The sequence below is a fragment of the Lampetra planeri genome, unplaced genomic scaffold, assembly GCF_965212315.1.
Source record: "Lampetra planeri unplaced genomic scaffold, kcLamPlan1.2.h2 scaffold_2174, whole genome shotgun sequence".
Classification (NCBI taxonomy): domain Eukaryota; kingdom Metazoa; phylum Chordata; class Hyperoartia; order Petromyzontiformes; family Petromyzontidae; genus Lampetra; species Lampetra planeri.
In genome coordinates this window covers 1-15,854 of record NW_027614941.1, presented here as the reverse complement: position 1 = coordinate 15,854, position 15,854 = coordinate 1, and the positions used below count along the sequence as shown (strand labels likewise).

At 49.2% G+C, this 15,854-nt stretch overlaps 1 protein-coding gene across 1 annotated transcript; it reads left to right on the top strand.

The window, feature by feature from the left end:
* The first annotated feature begins 513 nt into the window (after window positions 1–513).
* Window positions 514–13,760, top strand: LOC144740460 (ATP-binding cassette sub-family C member 9-like). Its single transcript, XM_078623305.1, has 8 exons — window positions 514–593; window positions 4,628–4,708; window positions 6,146–6,283; window positions 6,768–6,893; window positions 7,211–7,316; window positions 8,983–9,242; window positions 11,900–12,069; window positions 13,442–13,760. Exons 1-8 carry the CDS (start codon window positions 579–581, stop codon window positions 13,524–13,526), a joined length of 981 nt encoding a protein of 326 aa, XP_078479431.1. The 5' UTR covers window positions 514–578; the 3' UTR covers window positions 13,527–13,760.
* Window positions 13,761–15,854: the final 2,094 nt, after the last annotated feature.

The following is a 15,854-nucleotide window of genomic DNA, read 5'->3' as shown; positions in this document are numbered from 1 at the left end:
AAGGATGTGGGCCTGATTGGACTTGCCAATGACTGGTACATTGGTGTTTAGATTGGCCTCTGTGGAGAAGGCGAGTTAAGGAAGCTACTGGACAGTTGGAGGCAGTCTCCCTCCAGCAACAGCAGAGGGCAGAGGAGCGACGCTCACAACAACGAGCGGAGCGCCAGGTGACTAAAACGGAGAAACTTGGCACAGTCGGGAGCACAGGTGGTGCATCTGCCAGTCATCTCCGTCAGTCAACCCATGGCACCTGGGTGTATACCATGACCTCCTGTCAGTGAGCCTTCGACACTTCACGTGGCCTCACAGTGCACTTAGCCTAGCACAGGCACTGCGGTGACGTCACTGCCACTAAATGGTGAACGGCAGTTGATGATTTTGTATGTGCTTTAGTGTGTGAGTATATGAGTATGCGTTCCTCTGTGTGAGTGTGTGCGTGCGTGCCTGATTGTTCCATGCAGGGTACACATGTTGTGCCTTACAATTGGTGCCTCGTTTGTTCAAACAGGTACATTGCAGTGATTGACGCCTGCTCTCTACAGCCAGACATTGATATCCTGCCACAGGGAGACCAGACGATGATCGGAGAGCGGGTCAGTGTACTACCACCATTTAAACAATCATTACAAAGTGCGCGCCTAACCAAATCTCCTGCAGGGTAAAGTTTACTACCACGTGATTCATTAAGATCGGATTAAAGCTTTATGCAGGCCCAGCTGCAGGTGCTGTCAGACGTGGGGGGGTGAGGGGGGAGTCCAGTCGAGCTGCTGTGTGGAGCCGCCACCGTAATGGTGATTGACCGCTAGGTGGAGTGGACTTGGGTGGGCCAGCAGGACGTTGATGGTGCAGGGCCCACCCCGGGCACCCACCCAGCACCAGCCTTGGCCTCATGCATTGAACCAAAGTTCATTGTCAGTAACATGAAATGTGTATGCATTTTGGTTTTATCCTTATCAAATTCATAGTTATTCTGAATTGCTTTGTGATTGCCACGCAGTGGACGCTCTTTGCATGGCGTATACAAGGTGTGCTGCTCGTGTGGATAATGAAGCTGACAGAAGGGACTCGAGAATGATGCTCTGATGTCAACTTCTGCGGGTTGTCTTTGTTGCATGGTGTGACACCGATTGCATCACAATTGGGTGATAATTGGTATAAAAAGCCAACAAAACTTTTGGTAAATATTTCCCTGATGTGTTACTTATCTCTCGACTATTCCATTCTGTCCATCGTAATTAAGTGATCCAATTTCCCATCCTGTGGCAAATGCTGTTTACCCCTTTCAGCTTTATTTAATCGGATTATTCATATTATTTTCTATTCATCATCTTAGCAGTACTCACCAGAAGCTGTTACTGGGTGACCTGATTCCAACATTTTGACTGCTGTATTAAAAGTTTCTGGGATGCATTTTCAATCGCCTCTTCAGTATTCACTACCTTTTGGAAATACATTTTTCCCTGCTGCATCCTGGTACTCCGTATTTCTCACCTTGTCTCATAACAAATAGACGTGAAAGTAATGTGCCTGGATGGAGATTGATTTGTCCGTTATCTACACATATTATAGTCTTTTATATATATATAGAAGCCTAAATTGATAATAAAAAAAACTTGCCAGTTCATACGTTTGTTGAAATAACAGCAGAAGGAAGAAATAAATAAAAAAGCGTTTGTCATGGTGTATGATGTGCCATGACGGATGTCAAAGCCTGAACACATTTTGATACTTTTGTTCCAGCCTTCAAACGTACGCATATTTCACAGTTTATCGTGATGATGATGATTGTGTAGGCCAATGAAGAGAAACTAGCTATTAGAGGTTTAGTTCAAAGAGATTTAGCCATTCAATTGCTTTGTCTGAGAGTTGGTGAATTGCAGAGTGTTGGTGGGGTCGCTGATGAGCTGTATGTAAGGGAAGCTGGGTAGTGTGGTGGTGGGGATCGCTGATGAGCTGTGTGTAGAGGAAGTTGGGTAGTGTGGTGGTGGGGTCACTGATGAGCTGTGTGTAGAGGAAGCTGGGTAGTGTGGTGGTGGGAGTCACTGATGAGCTCTGTGTAGAGGAAGCTGTGAAGTGTGGTGGTGGGGGTCACTGATGAGCTGTGTGTAGAGGAAGCTGGGTAGTGTGGTGGTGGGGATCACTGATGAGCTCTGTGTAGAGGAAGCTGTGAAGTGTGGTGGTGGGGGTCACTGATGAGCTGTATGTAGATGAAGCTGGGTAGTGTGGTGGTGGGGTCACTGATGAGCTCTGTGTAGAGGAAGCTGTGAAGTGTGGTGGTGGGGGTCACTGATGAGCTGTATGTAGAGGAAGCTGGGTAGTGTGATGGTGGGGTCACTGATGAGCTGTGTGTAGAGGAAGCTGTGCAGTGTGGTGGTGTGGTTACTGAGGAGCTGTGTGTAGAGGAAGCTGGGCAGTGTGGTGGTGGAGTCGCTGATGAGCTGTGTGTAGAGGAAGCTGGGTAGTGTGGTGGTGGGGTCACTGATGAGCTGTGTGTAGAGGAAGCTGGGCAGTGTAGTGGTGGGGTCACTGATGAGCTGTGTGTAGAGGAAGCTGGGTAGTGTGGTGGTGGTGTCGCTGATGAGCTGTGTGTAGAGGAAGCTGGACAGTGTGGTGGTGGGGTCACTGATGAGCTGTGTGTAGAGGAAGCTGTGCAGTGTGGTGGTGGGGTCACTGATGAGCTCTGTGTAGAGGAAGCTGGGCAGTGTGGTGGTGGGGTCACTGATGAGCTGTGTGTAGAGGAAGCTGAGCAGTGTGGTGGTGGGGTCACTGATGAGCTGTGTGTAGAGGAAGCTGGGCAGTGTGGTGGTGGGGTCACTGATGAGCTGTGTGTCGACGAAGCTGGCCAGTGTGGTGGTGGGGTCACTGATGATCTGTGTGTAGAGGAAGCTGGGCAGTGTGGTGGTGGGGTTACTGATGAGCTGTGTGTAGAGGAAGCTGTGCAGTGTGGTAGTAGGGTCGCTTATGAGCTGTGTGTAGACGAAGCTGGGCAGTGTGGTGGTGGGGTCACTGATGAGCTGTGTGTAGAGGAAGCTGTGAAGTGTGGTGGTGGGGGTCGCTGATGAGCTGTGTGTAGAGGAAGCTGTGAAGTGTGGTGGTGGGGTCACTGATGAGCTGTGTGTAGAGGAAGCTGGGCAGTGTGGTGGTGGGATCACTGATGAGCTGTGTGTAGAGGAAGCTGGGCAGTGTGGTGGTGGGATCGCTGATGGGTTGTGTGTAGAGGAAGCTGTGAAGTGTGGTGGTGGGGGTCGCTGATGAGATCTGTGTAGAGGAAGCTGAGCAGTGTGGTGGTGGGATCGCTGATGGGCTGTGTGTCGAGGAAGCTGGGCAGTGTGGTGGTGGGGTTACTGATGATCTGTGTGTAGAGGAAGCTGGGCAGTGAGGTGGTGGGATCACTGATGAGCTGTGTGTAGAGGAAGCTGGGCAGTGTGGTGGTGGGATCGCTGATGGGTTGTGTGTAGAGGAAGCTGTGAAGTGTGGTGGTGGGGGTCGCTGATGAGATCTGTGTAGAGGAAGCTGAGCAGTGTGGTGGTGGGATCGCTGATGAGCTGTGTGTCGACGAAGCTGGCCAGTGTGGTGGTGGGGTCACTGATGATCTGTGTGTAGAGGAAGCTGGGCAGTGTGGTGGTGGGGTTACTGATGAGCTGTGTGTAGAGGAAGCTGTGCAGTGTGGTAGTAGGGTCGCTTATGAGCTGTGTGTAGACGAAGCTGGGCAGTGTGGTGGTGGGGTCACTGATGAGCTGTGTGTGGAGGAAGCCGGGCAGAGTGGTGGTGGGGTCAATGATGATCTGTGTGTAGAGGAAGCTGGGCAGTGTGGTGATGGGGTTACTGATGAGCTGTGTGTAGACGAAGCTGTGCAGTGTGGTGGTGGGGTCACAGATGAGCTCTATGTAGAGTAAGCTGGGTAGTGTGGTGGTGGGGTCACTGATGAGCTGTGTGTAGAGAAGCTGGGCAGTGTGATGGTGGGGGTCACTGATGAGCTGTGTGTAGAGGAAGCTGGGTAGTGTGGTGGTGGAGTCACTGATGAGCTGTGTGTAGACGAAGCTGTGCAGTGTGATGGTGGGGTCACTGATGAGCTGTGTGTAGACGAAGCTGGGCAGTGTGGTGGTGGGGGTCACTGATGAGCTGTGTGTAGAGGAAGCTGGGTAGTGTGGTGGTGGGGGTCACTGATGAGCTCTGTGTAGACGAAGCTGGGCAGTGTGGTGGTGGGGGTCACTGATGAGCTCTGTGTAGAGGAGGCTGTGCAGTGTGGTAGTGGGATCACTGATGAGCTCTGTGTAGAGGAAGCTGTGCAGTATGGTAGTGGGGTCGCTAATGAGCTGTGTGTAGAGGAAGCTGTGCAGTGTGGTGGTGGGGTCACTGATGAGCTGTATGTAGAGGAAGCTGGGCAGTGTGGTGGTGGGGTCGCTGATGAGCTGTGTGTAGAGGAAGCTGGGCAGTGTTGGACACGTTTCTGGAATCGCACAAATTGGTAAACTCTGTTTCGATGCTCTGCATCACGCAGGGTTTGTGTACGATTACAAAACGTTTAGCGCTTCCCCCTTTCTCAGGACTGCAGTCGTTTCTGAATGCTTCCTCCTGTACCTTTGACTCCATGTTTCCCGCATGCATCGCCACCACCGCTCTGCAGGGCATCAACCTCAGCGGAGGACAACGGCAGCGAATCAGCGTGGCCCGGGCCATCTACCAGGAGACCAACATGGTGTTCCTGGTGAGCGCCAGCACTGCCCGCTCCACCTGCCTTCTCTTTTACAGGCATGGCTGCATCTCGCCATCTGTGACCTGGTGTGACGCCCAGCTGGTCGATAGGCTCCGTCGCTCTATTGTGTTTAGTTTGTCGTCCTTCCCCCCCGCACCCCCGATTAGCACGGTTGGCTCTGTACGGTGCGAAAGAAGTTCAACATACATACATACTCACATAAACAAGCTGTCATAAAAGGGCACATGCAAACCACTGGTAGTGAATTGAGGAGAACTACTGTTAGTCACAGTTTATATATTGACTGCATGATCTTCTACCTCATAGAGCAGTGATGGGAAATCTGGACTATAAATTTTTTTTTTTAGCTAAGGCCCACTGAGCTATATTGCTCTTTTTCAGAAACGACCTGGCCACAAATGATACCTCAACGAAGTGGCTTCTCACGTCGAAATTTATAGCCAAATACTCGAAACGCACATTGGATTCTATACGTGGACGGAAAAACTAGAGGACCCGGAGAAAAATCCAAATGACCACGGGGAGAGAGAGACACACAAACTCCAAATATACAGGTGTCAGGGTTGTGATCAAACCCACGACTTCCTGTATACGAGGCGAGGTAGTTAACAGGTGGCCCGTGAGCCGCAGGTTGCCCGCAGAGGCGAAGTGGAGTTCATGTTCTTACGCGTTAGTTTAAACACACACAGGGGAGCTGTGATTTGAGACAAGTTGCGACGAACCCAAACCTTACATGGTGAAGTGTTTCGTATTTTGATTCGGTATGATCCGCAATGGACTTAAGATCTCGTAATGTTTGTTTTATCAAAGTAAGACACGATTTTGTATCCTGGTATGGCGGGTGAAACAATGGGCCGAATTTCTTAAACACTCCGGCTTCCGTCCACCCAGCAGCATAAATGGGTACACCGCAGTTAGTTAATTGGAGGGCCGTGTGTGTTGTGATCAAGCGTGGATACATCCACTTCCTCCAAGACGTCCGAAGAGAGTGAGCAAGCAGAACAAAATATCCTCTCGTGGGTCTCTCTAGAGCTTGGTCTCGTGGAAGCCACTGGAGTTATGCACTTTTAAATTATAATTGAAAACTCGTTTCTTTAGAATAACTTTACGTGTTTAGTTTGTTGTGCTTCCCCCTGCACCTCTGGCTAGCACGGTTGGCTACATAAAGTGCGAAAGAAGTTCAACACACACATACACACATACACGAACAATCAATGACAAGGCTGCACCTTTATATCAACAAACCGGAGCCATGAGCCACCCCCGCTGGGCCCGGTGGGGATGTTTGCGGACAGAGCCAGAGGGAGCACTGACCTGGGAGAAGAGGAGTCCCTCGGCCGACTCGCGTACCGCCGGCGACCATTTTCAGCAGCGTTGACTCCCCCCCCCCCCCCCCCGTCCTCTCACCCTCTGCTCCCACCCGTTCAGGATGACCCATTCTCGGCGCTGGACGTGCACCTGAGCGACCACCTCATGCAGGAGGGAATCCTGAAGCTGCTGCGTGACGACAAGCGCACCGTGGTGCTCGTCACACACAAGCTGCAGTACCTTCCGCACGCCGACTGGGTAGGTGCCGCGCCCCCCACCCCCTTCCGCCGTGTCCTGGCACCGCCGCTGCCCCGTTCCTTGTCTCGTGGCCGGGATCCTCGCTGGAGCGGCAGGCGGTGACCCGCCGTAGAGGGGTGCTGCACGAACCGTCGGCAGGAGGATTCGGAATTGTGAGAGCTGCTGCGGGAGACCGGTGGTGTGCGACGACGTGGCGTGCGTTTTTGATTCGCACTTCCCGGCACTGGTGCAGGTGTTTTGTGTGGTAGGGTTTCTCACAGGCAGAGTGTGTGGATTGCATCTGAACAAACGCTTTGAGCAGGAACCTCTTCAAATGTTTTTGCTCGTTACTCAGTGAGCCTTTCCTGTGCAAAGATGTATTACTATATTACAGTGATTAAATTCGTGTTTAAAATGTACGAATGATAAGAAAACCGCCGGGATGTAAACTTCGCAATGGCCTGTTCATTGCTCATCCCCCGTACTCCATTCTATGAATTTTCAGATAATCGCCATGAAGGACGGGACCGTGCTTCGGGAGGGCACCCTCAAGGACATCCAGAACAACGACCCCGAGTTGTACGAACACTGGAAGACGCTCATGAACCGGCAGGACCAGGAGTTTGAGAAGGTTCCTTCGTGCACCCACTCACAAAGCACGTCCTACCTTCAACACTTTTGTTGCGGACAAAAAATTGCGTGACTAAATCCGCAATAAAATGACATTTTCATGCTGCCAATTCACATGCAGACGTCCATTCTTCTCCCTGTTCAGTTCAGCACCAGGGGATGTTCCTTTCAGCCCAGACATTAATTTCCTTCTTTGTCCAATAGCAGAAGCTTAACCCACAGAAGTATCCATGCTTGCGTTCGAGGTCTTAGCCAGGTGTAAGCAAATGTCATTGTAGACCTCAAATGAACTGGGCTTTGGTGCCGCTTCCGCTGCAGGAAACGATATCTGAGAGCAAGACCGTGCTGGAGCGCAAGAACCTCCGGCGGGCGATGTACTCGCGCGAAGCCCAGCTCAAAACCCAGCAGGACGAGGAGGAGGAAGGTGTGGTACCTACCCCCAACGGCCGCTCGCACTCCAGCCCTCAGGGCCCGTCACGCTCCGCCCCCTCCGAACGTAGTCATCACGCGTTCTGTATTGGTTGTGGTGGGACACGGACATTGTAAGCGTAATGCGCCACATTGTTATGATACCGATAGAATACAATCCCAAAGGTTTAATATTGAAAGAAAAATATGGCCGCTGATTGACGTCTTGCCCCTAACCTGATTTTCTGCCGAATAATTTTTTTTAAGCATAAGCAGCCTGCACATCCTTAGGACGTGTCCCTCCCTCCTTTTTTTTCCTCCCTCCCGCACTGACTACGCATTTGCGTGGGATACACGCGGTCGGGGTGGAGGGTGGGGGTGGGGGGGAGTCGTAACATCGCAACGGACAAACCCGGCTCAATGCTGTGGGACACGGGGGGATGTCATCACGCGGATGTGCCCAGCGACGTCTCCACCGCGCACGCAAGCTTGGGCATGCGCCAGCCAGGAATCCAAACAAGAATTCAGGCAGAATTTTTTTGTTATATATACAATATCAAACTAGCGTATTAATATAAAATAGTGGTGTAAATTTAAAGTGTTTCCGTCATTAATGCGGATTTCGGTTGCCGAACTAATACATGATAAGGTCGCACTCATTACAGACAGAGTTATTCCCACACATGAAACAAAATACCTTGCTGATCTCGTCAAGAAGCATACACCATCACGCAAACTGCGGTCATCCTCGCAGCAGCGGCTATTGGATAGCTATCGAACAAAGATGGTCCCCACATCGCGCCATCTGGAATGCTTTTCTTTCTGACATTAGGAAGCCGCAGGAGCTATGTACTTTTAAATCTAGATTGAAAACGAATTTCTTTAGAACTGTTTTTTGTCTTAAGTTTGTTGTCCTTCCCCCGCACCTCTGATTAGCATCGTTGGCTATGTACAGTATGAAAGAAGTTGAAAATTAATTATCCATGCAATGCAACCAGTTTGCACCAAACAGAAAGTGGTTTCCACCCGAGATTATTATTCCACAAAAGGGTGTGGGCGTTGGGTGAGACGTTGCTGGGATTAGGGAACGTCCACACTTACACGTCGACTTCTACAACCACTTCGTGGTGGTACACTGTCAAATTTTTCGATCGTTGTCAACCAGTCGGAGATCTTACGAGTGACAGAAAACCCCATCTTGCCTTACCCCAAGCACATCATCACCCTTATCATCAACATTTTCATGGTTGCAATTCCACATTTTTCTCCTTCCCTCTGTCTCCCCTTCCCCTTGCAATTTATAAGTGAAGATAGCGGAACATTTAAATAAAAACAATGGTGCAGAATGAACGCATTCCTGCAATCCCATTCTCAATCTGCAAAGTGTACTTCCTCTATTGCCACAGGAAACATACGCAACTCTTCCTTGTAATCTCTCTAATTGTACTTGACAAGTTTAATTGAGCTCGATACATCCTCCATAATTGAGAACCCTCAGCATGTGCAGTTGATTGAATGGCATTCTCCTGTGTGGCAGTGCAGCGTGTGTGATGTCTGACACCCAGTGTGGCAGTGCAGCGTGTGTGATGTCTGACACCCGGTGTGGTAGTGCACCGTGTGTGATCTCTGACACCTGCGTGGTGGTGCGCTCTGTGTGTGATCTCTGAAATCCCGGCCCGCAGAGGAGGAGCTGGAGAGCGATGACGAGGACGACGTATCTTCCGTATTCCGTCAGCGTGCCAAGCTGCCGTGGGGCGCGTTCCTGCGCTACCTCACTTCGGGCGGCGCTCCTCTGCTGCTGCTGCTCATCCTCTCCCAGCTGCTCAAGCACTCGGCCATGGTGGCCATCGACTTCTGGCTCTCCGAGTGGACGTCCGATGCCTACAACTGCACAGGCGCAGCGCAGCAGCCCAACTGCAGCCACGGCAACGGCACGCAGGCGGTATGGCGGAGCCCGGGGCGAGCGTGCAGCCTCTCTGCGGAAGGAAGACGAAACCCCCTCCCGCACAAAAAAACGAACACGTGGCTCTCGTCTCGTGGCTGCTAGACACGCTGGGCTGCGTGTTCGCGAGCTGTCCGGCACAAATAAGGACCTCAAAGTGACGGTCTAGCGCATCGCCATGGCACGACGTGGTGTCCCCATCCCCACGTGTTTTAACACAACGTCCGTGCGGTGACTTTCACTCTGAAGTTATAATCATAATAATACTGTCATGTTATATAGCGTCATTCATGCTCATAGCATCTCATAAATACTTCTGTTACAAAGTATACGTTTAAAAAGTATATTTTTTCCAGATATATTTTGTAGGGAAAAAAAACCAGGAAGATACAGCGTACAGACAGACGGGGCTGGATGGGGGAACGCGAGGGGTAGAAGCGTAACGGAAGAACACCAACAAGCGTGTTGGGGTCCCACACGGGGCATGAGCGTTATAAGAGGAAGAGAGAGAGGGAGCGGAGTTGCTGATGCTTTGAGGAACGCTGTGGGGGAGGGAAATTAGGGTATTAGGGTGTGGCGTTAGAATTGGTGAGTGAGTGAATGAGGGTATGTCTGCTGGGGGAAGTAGGAGGGATGTGTTAACTATGAAGTATGTTTTTAATCATTAACTAGAAACCTGCAAGTCCTTTGGACGTGATCATCCTTCCCTCCCTACTAGCCAGCCAGCAAAACTTTTGATATTTTTTCTGACCTGCCTATACTGGACATCTGTGAAAAAATACGTAATTTCTCAAGGGATTCCTCCAGTTATATAGAGCCCTGTCTCTCTTCACCTTTACCATGCCTTCTCTCTATTGCATTTTCCAATTTATCTCGATTTCTCGCTTTGTTATCTCTATCAGTTTTTCTGTTCCTCTGTCCCCTCTTCTGGCTCTCCCTCCCTTTCTCTATATTCCTCTCCTTCCTCCACACCATCTCATCCTCTTCCCTCCCGCTTTCTCTCCCTGTTTCTCTCACCTTTCTCCCTCGCTTTCCTTATTCCCACCTCTCCCTTTCCCATCTGAATCTGCCTTGCCCTCTCCTTAATCCTGCCACTGTTTGTCACTTTCCCTCACTATCCATTTCACGCCCTTTCACTCTCTCCCCACCCCTCTCCTCTCCATTCCTCTGCCTCTTCCTTCCTCCACTACCTCCCTCTTCTACCTCGCTCCTCTATCGCAATTTCGCGGGATGCACATCCAGGGTGGGGGGGGGGGGAGTGACGTCAGCACAAAGCGTGAGCCCGGTTCAAAGCTGTGCAATGCGGGTGACGTCACCACTGCACACGCGCACTTGGGCGCACTCCCGGCAGGCAGACAGGAATCCAGCCAGGAGTCCATCCAGAAAACGTTGTAATCAAATAACATGACAAAGATTCAAGCTGTAATTGGACAGCCTGGTACCTACGGCTTACGTATGAATATCCAGGGTAAGAGCCATTACTTTTCTTGACTCAATCTTCATTTACTTTCCACTTCTGGGTTTCTATCCCTTCCCATGTAAATTAAAACCAAAATATTTTTTAAATTATAATTTGGGGGACCCCCTGAAGCTTGGAGTCACTGTCCAGTTGCACCACATTCCCACCCATCTCATCAGGCCTGGGTGCACCTCCATGAGTGCACATCACCTCACATGAAGTGTTAAGTTTGACCGTATAGTTGGCTGCAGTGGCATGTACAGTCTATTCTATAACGCGGTAGTTGTGTTCCTGAAGAACACCGTGTTATAATAAATAATATAGGGCAAAGCAGTCTGTGATAACACGTGAGATGTGTAGACAGGGTGAACAAAGCCTGAGGCACGTGGGTAGCATCTATAAGCATCCAGTAACATCCCGCCTTGTGTGATGCTACGCCGAGGCAGCCGTACAACCGTTTATTCCTACTCGCGCGACGTTGTTCTGTTCACTCAATCGCGTTACATTCAACCGCGTTTTAGAAAATGTTTTTCCTAATACATTCATCGCGTTATATCCGATACGCGTTATGAAAACAACACGAGACATTGTAGGAGAACAGACTATACCTACAAATGTGAGCAGTAAGGCCGCTGTGTACGAGACACTTGCCAGTTGTTTGGACACTCCACTTTATTCTCGTATACGATTCTGATTGAGTGTGATGGTGATTGAGATAGTGTGGAGGTTGTTATTGAGTAGGGCGAGATGTTAACGACTTTGCCTGGTATACCAGAGGCCATGGGTTCGATCCCGACCCTGATGCCTGCTGTATATTTGGAGTTTGTGTGTTCTCTCCGTGGTCACATGGATTTTCCCCTCCACATTTAGAAACACGCGTTTAGAGTATTTTTGGCTGCTGTACATTTCCACGTGATAAGCCACTTGGTTGAGCTATCAACGAAGTGGCCAGGTCGCTTCTGAAAAAGAAGCTAATAGCTCAATGGGATTTACCTGGTAAACTAAACATGGAATAGTTTTTATGTGATTTGTTTACCTTTGCTATACTATCGCGTTTTGGTATTGTTTGTTGTTGTAACCTTCTGACCCGCCGCTATTGGATATCTATGCAAAATAGCTTTATAGCTCAGCGGATTCCTCCAGTACTGTATAAATAGAGATTCTGATTCCGAAATACAATCACTGTGTCGCCTTGCAGCTGCAGGGCTGCCGCATCCTGTGCATCTACCCCATGGTATTCGGGCTGCTCTGCTGCTCGGGTATCGCGCTCTGCTTCATCACGTCCCTCACCGTGGAGTGGACCGGCCTCAAGACGGCCAGGAACGTGCACAACAACATGCTCAAGAGGATCGTGCTGGCACCTATGAGGTAGTAGCAGCGCGCACGCCCGGGCCCCTGTGATGCACGAGGGACGTTGGTTGAGTCGTCTGAGCGAGGCCCTCGCAGGAGGCCCTCGGCATGATTGCGGTGCTTCTTTAGCAGAGATGAGCCCGAAGGTAGTGACCATCAGCCCCTCCACACCTGACGAAGGCTTCCCCTGGCGTTACTTAGCTTCTCATGAGTACGTGCCTTAGGGCATCTTCCACGAGACTTGCCCCTGGGTGGCGGAGTGGCACAGTGGTTGTTCTTCTTTCTCCCCGCACCTCTGATGAGTGCGGTTGGCTACTTACGGTGTCACAAATATATGTATACACAGTGGAAACACTCGTGCCATGCAGCAGCAACGGTCTGGGTCTGCCATTCCCGACTCAGGCTTCTTTATCTGTGGCGTTTGTATGATCTCCCCCTTGTTTGGCATGGGTTTCCTCTGGGTTTCTCCAGTTTCCTCCAATACCTAATAAATCATACAATATAACTAATATTGGCCAGACATTCCAATGCAAAAAAATCACCTAATAATGACTCATTTGAGATTACACTCAGCAGCAATATTGCCCTCATACTGTGAAAAACTTGGCAGGACCCTCCTGAAAACGAGTCTTGAGACTCAGTGAGGCTCTCCTGGGTAAACAAGCATCACTAAAAATTATAGGCACGATGGGAGATGAAATGTCACATGCTCTAAAACTTATCTGAGGAGGAAGGAGGTCATTTACCACTCGTAGGAGAGCAGCTCTGGCAGAATGGTGTTGGCAGAAACTCGATTGTACTGGGTTTGTTAGAGGATGGAGAGAGAGGTGAATGGAAGTCACGTGATGAGATGACCCTACCTAGGAATTTTTCCAAGGCAAGGGTGGCTTGAGATAGGATGAAAGTTTTCAGGGTTGCTGGCTTCCAATGTGAAGTTTTTTTTTCTGGATCAGAGTAACAGCAGCATCGGTCTTGAGCGCTAAGACAACAGTATCGGTGACGAGATGTTAACTACTTTGCCGGGTATACAAGAGGTCGTGGGTTCGATCCCGATCCTGACGCCTGTATATGTGGGGTTTGCCTGTGTCTCTCTCTCCCCGTTGTCGCTTGAATTTTTCTCCGGATCCTCCGGTTTTTCCCTCCACATTTAGAATCAACGTGCGTTCAGAGTATTTGGCTGCTATACATTTCCACAAGTAAGCCACTTCGTTATGCTATCATTTGTGATAGCCAAGTCGCTTCTGATAAAGAGTTACATAGTTCAGTGGGCCTTACCTGGTGAAATAAAAAGGGTTTAGTTTTAGTTTTTAGAATTGGATATAAGTATTGACAATGTGTTTACAGGCAAGTACCGTCAGGTGTAAGTCATGTTTTTTTTTTCTGACTTCAGGTATTTTGACACGACTCCGCTGGGACACATCCTCAACCGCTTCTCGGCTGACACGAACATCATGGACCAGGTGAGAACTGTGTGACACAGACATTGTGAGACGGACATTGTTACAAATGTGTGGTCCTGCACTTCGTCATCAAAATAGTCGCCATCTGCTTTACATTTGGAGGACGACCAACACAGCTCGGATGAAGGATTTCCCATTTTCTGTTGTAGATCTGTGCCGCTTGCAGTTAATCTTAAATAAAAACCCAATGCAGGACCCTCCCAGCTTTTCTGGATAAATAATACTATGTAAAAAAAAGTTTTCTACCTGGATTCCTGTCTGCCTGGCTGGCTAGCGCACAAGTGCACGTGCTCAGTAGTAATGTGACTGATCGCATCTGCGTGATGATGTCACCCGCATGTCACAGCGTTGAGCTTGGTTTGTGCATCATAATGATGTCACACCTCCCCTGCCACCCACCCTCCACCCCGGCCAACCCATGGCACCTGGGTCTGTCCCATGACCTACTGCCAGCGGGCGTTCGACACTTTACGTGGCCTTAAAGTGCACATAGCCTAACACAAGGGCCGTAGTGATGTCACCGCCACTTAATGGCAAATGGCGGTTGTTCTTATTGTTGGAGGAGAGGAATACAGAGGGAGAGGTAGAAGAGGGGACAGAGACATAGAGAAACGGATGGAAATGGAGGCAAAGTAAGACAAATTGGGATATACAGCACAGAGAAGGCAAAAGGTGGAGAGACACAGGGTTCTATGTAAGTTTAAAAGTTTTGCTGGCTGGCTGGGTGGGACAGATGGACAGTCACTTCCAAATGACTTGCGGGTTGCTAATAAACGAGTTAAAAGATTCCCAAGGGAGGCGGTCCCCAAATTACAAGGTTTTTAAAAAGACTAGATTTGAAGCTTTCGTGACTGCAATGATTCATATTCTCAGGTTTTTTCGGTAAAGTCACGTAGGTAAAACATTAAAAGTAATGAAAGTAAAATAAAACAAAACAAAAATAAAAATAAAATTCACGACGTTTCGGAGGCAACACAAGTCTCCGTCATCAGGTGGGACCGTCACAGCCAGATTAGCTGCATCAAGTGAAGCAATGATTCAAAATGTAATCCCTTATAAGCAAGTTGAAGGGGGGGAGGAGAGGGGGGGGGAGTTCATCAGAATGTGGTAGCCAATGAATGGAACGTATCGGGAGGGAGGGGGGTGGGAGGGGGAGGGAGCCAACAAAACATTTGGCGACGGCTTGGACGCGGCTGCTGCGCACGCCAACACAATGGGCAGAAAGGGGGGAGGGGAGGTCTGATACACATGATAGAACAAAGGAACGAAAATGCCCATGTTTATACCAATGCAGGCTGAAAAATGAAGAGAGTACTGTTAAAAATAACTGGGGATGTTAACACTCGGTGAAGTAAATTAAAATAGTGCCTGTCAGATAAGATGGTCCAAAAAGTGTAATTAAGTCTTTTTTGCGTGGTTAATAACATCTTTCCAGTGATTACTGAGTTTGTACCCATCATCACATAATTTCAACCGTGATGATGGGTACAAACTCAGTAATCACTGGAAAGATGTTATTAACCACGCAAAAAAGACTTAATTACACTTTTTGGACCATCTTATCTGACAGGCACTATTTTAATTTACTTCACCGAGTGTTAACATCCCCAGTTATTTTTAACAGTACTCTCTTCATTTTTCAGCCTGCATTGGTATAAACATGGGCATTTTCGTTCCTTTGTTCTATCATGTGTATCAGACCTCCCCTCCCCCCTTTCTGCCCATTGTGTTGGCGTGCGCAGCAGCCGCGTCCAAGCCGTCGCCAAATGTTTTGTTGGCTCCCTCCCCCTCCCACCCCCCTCCCTCCCGATACGTTCCATTCATTGGCTACCACATTCTGATGAACTCCCCCCCCCCTCTCCTCCCCCCCTTCAACTTGCTTATAAGGGATTACATTTTGAATCATTGCTTCACTTGATGCAGCTAATCTGGCTGTGACGGTCCCACCTGATGACGGAGACTTGTGTTGCCTCCGAAACGTCGTGAATTTTATTTTTATTTTTGTTTTGTTTTATTTTACTTTCATTACTTTTAATGTTTTACCTACGTGACTTTACCGAAAAAACCTGAGAATATGAATTTTAAAAAGACCATAACAAGGCATAAAACATTAAATACATTTTCTCTGCTAAATATCGATAAAATACCACTTTTCGAAGCCACCTGGGCGGAAAGCAATAATCTACATCACTCGCCCCATTGGATCCGCCGCTGCAGCTCAGTCAAACGAAGTTTTGATGTTAAAATCCCACGAGTAAGTGCTGTGGAGAGCATTGTGAACGGTCACAACTGTTGAGTGGCAGTCACTCCCCCTGAGAGACGAGACTCGGTACAGGAGAGAAA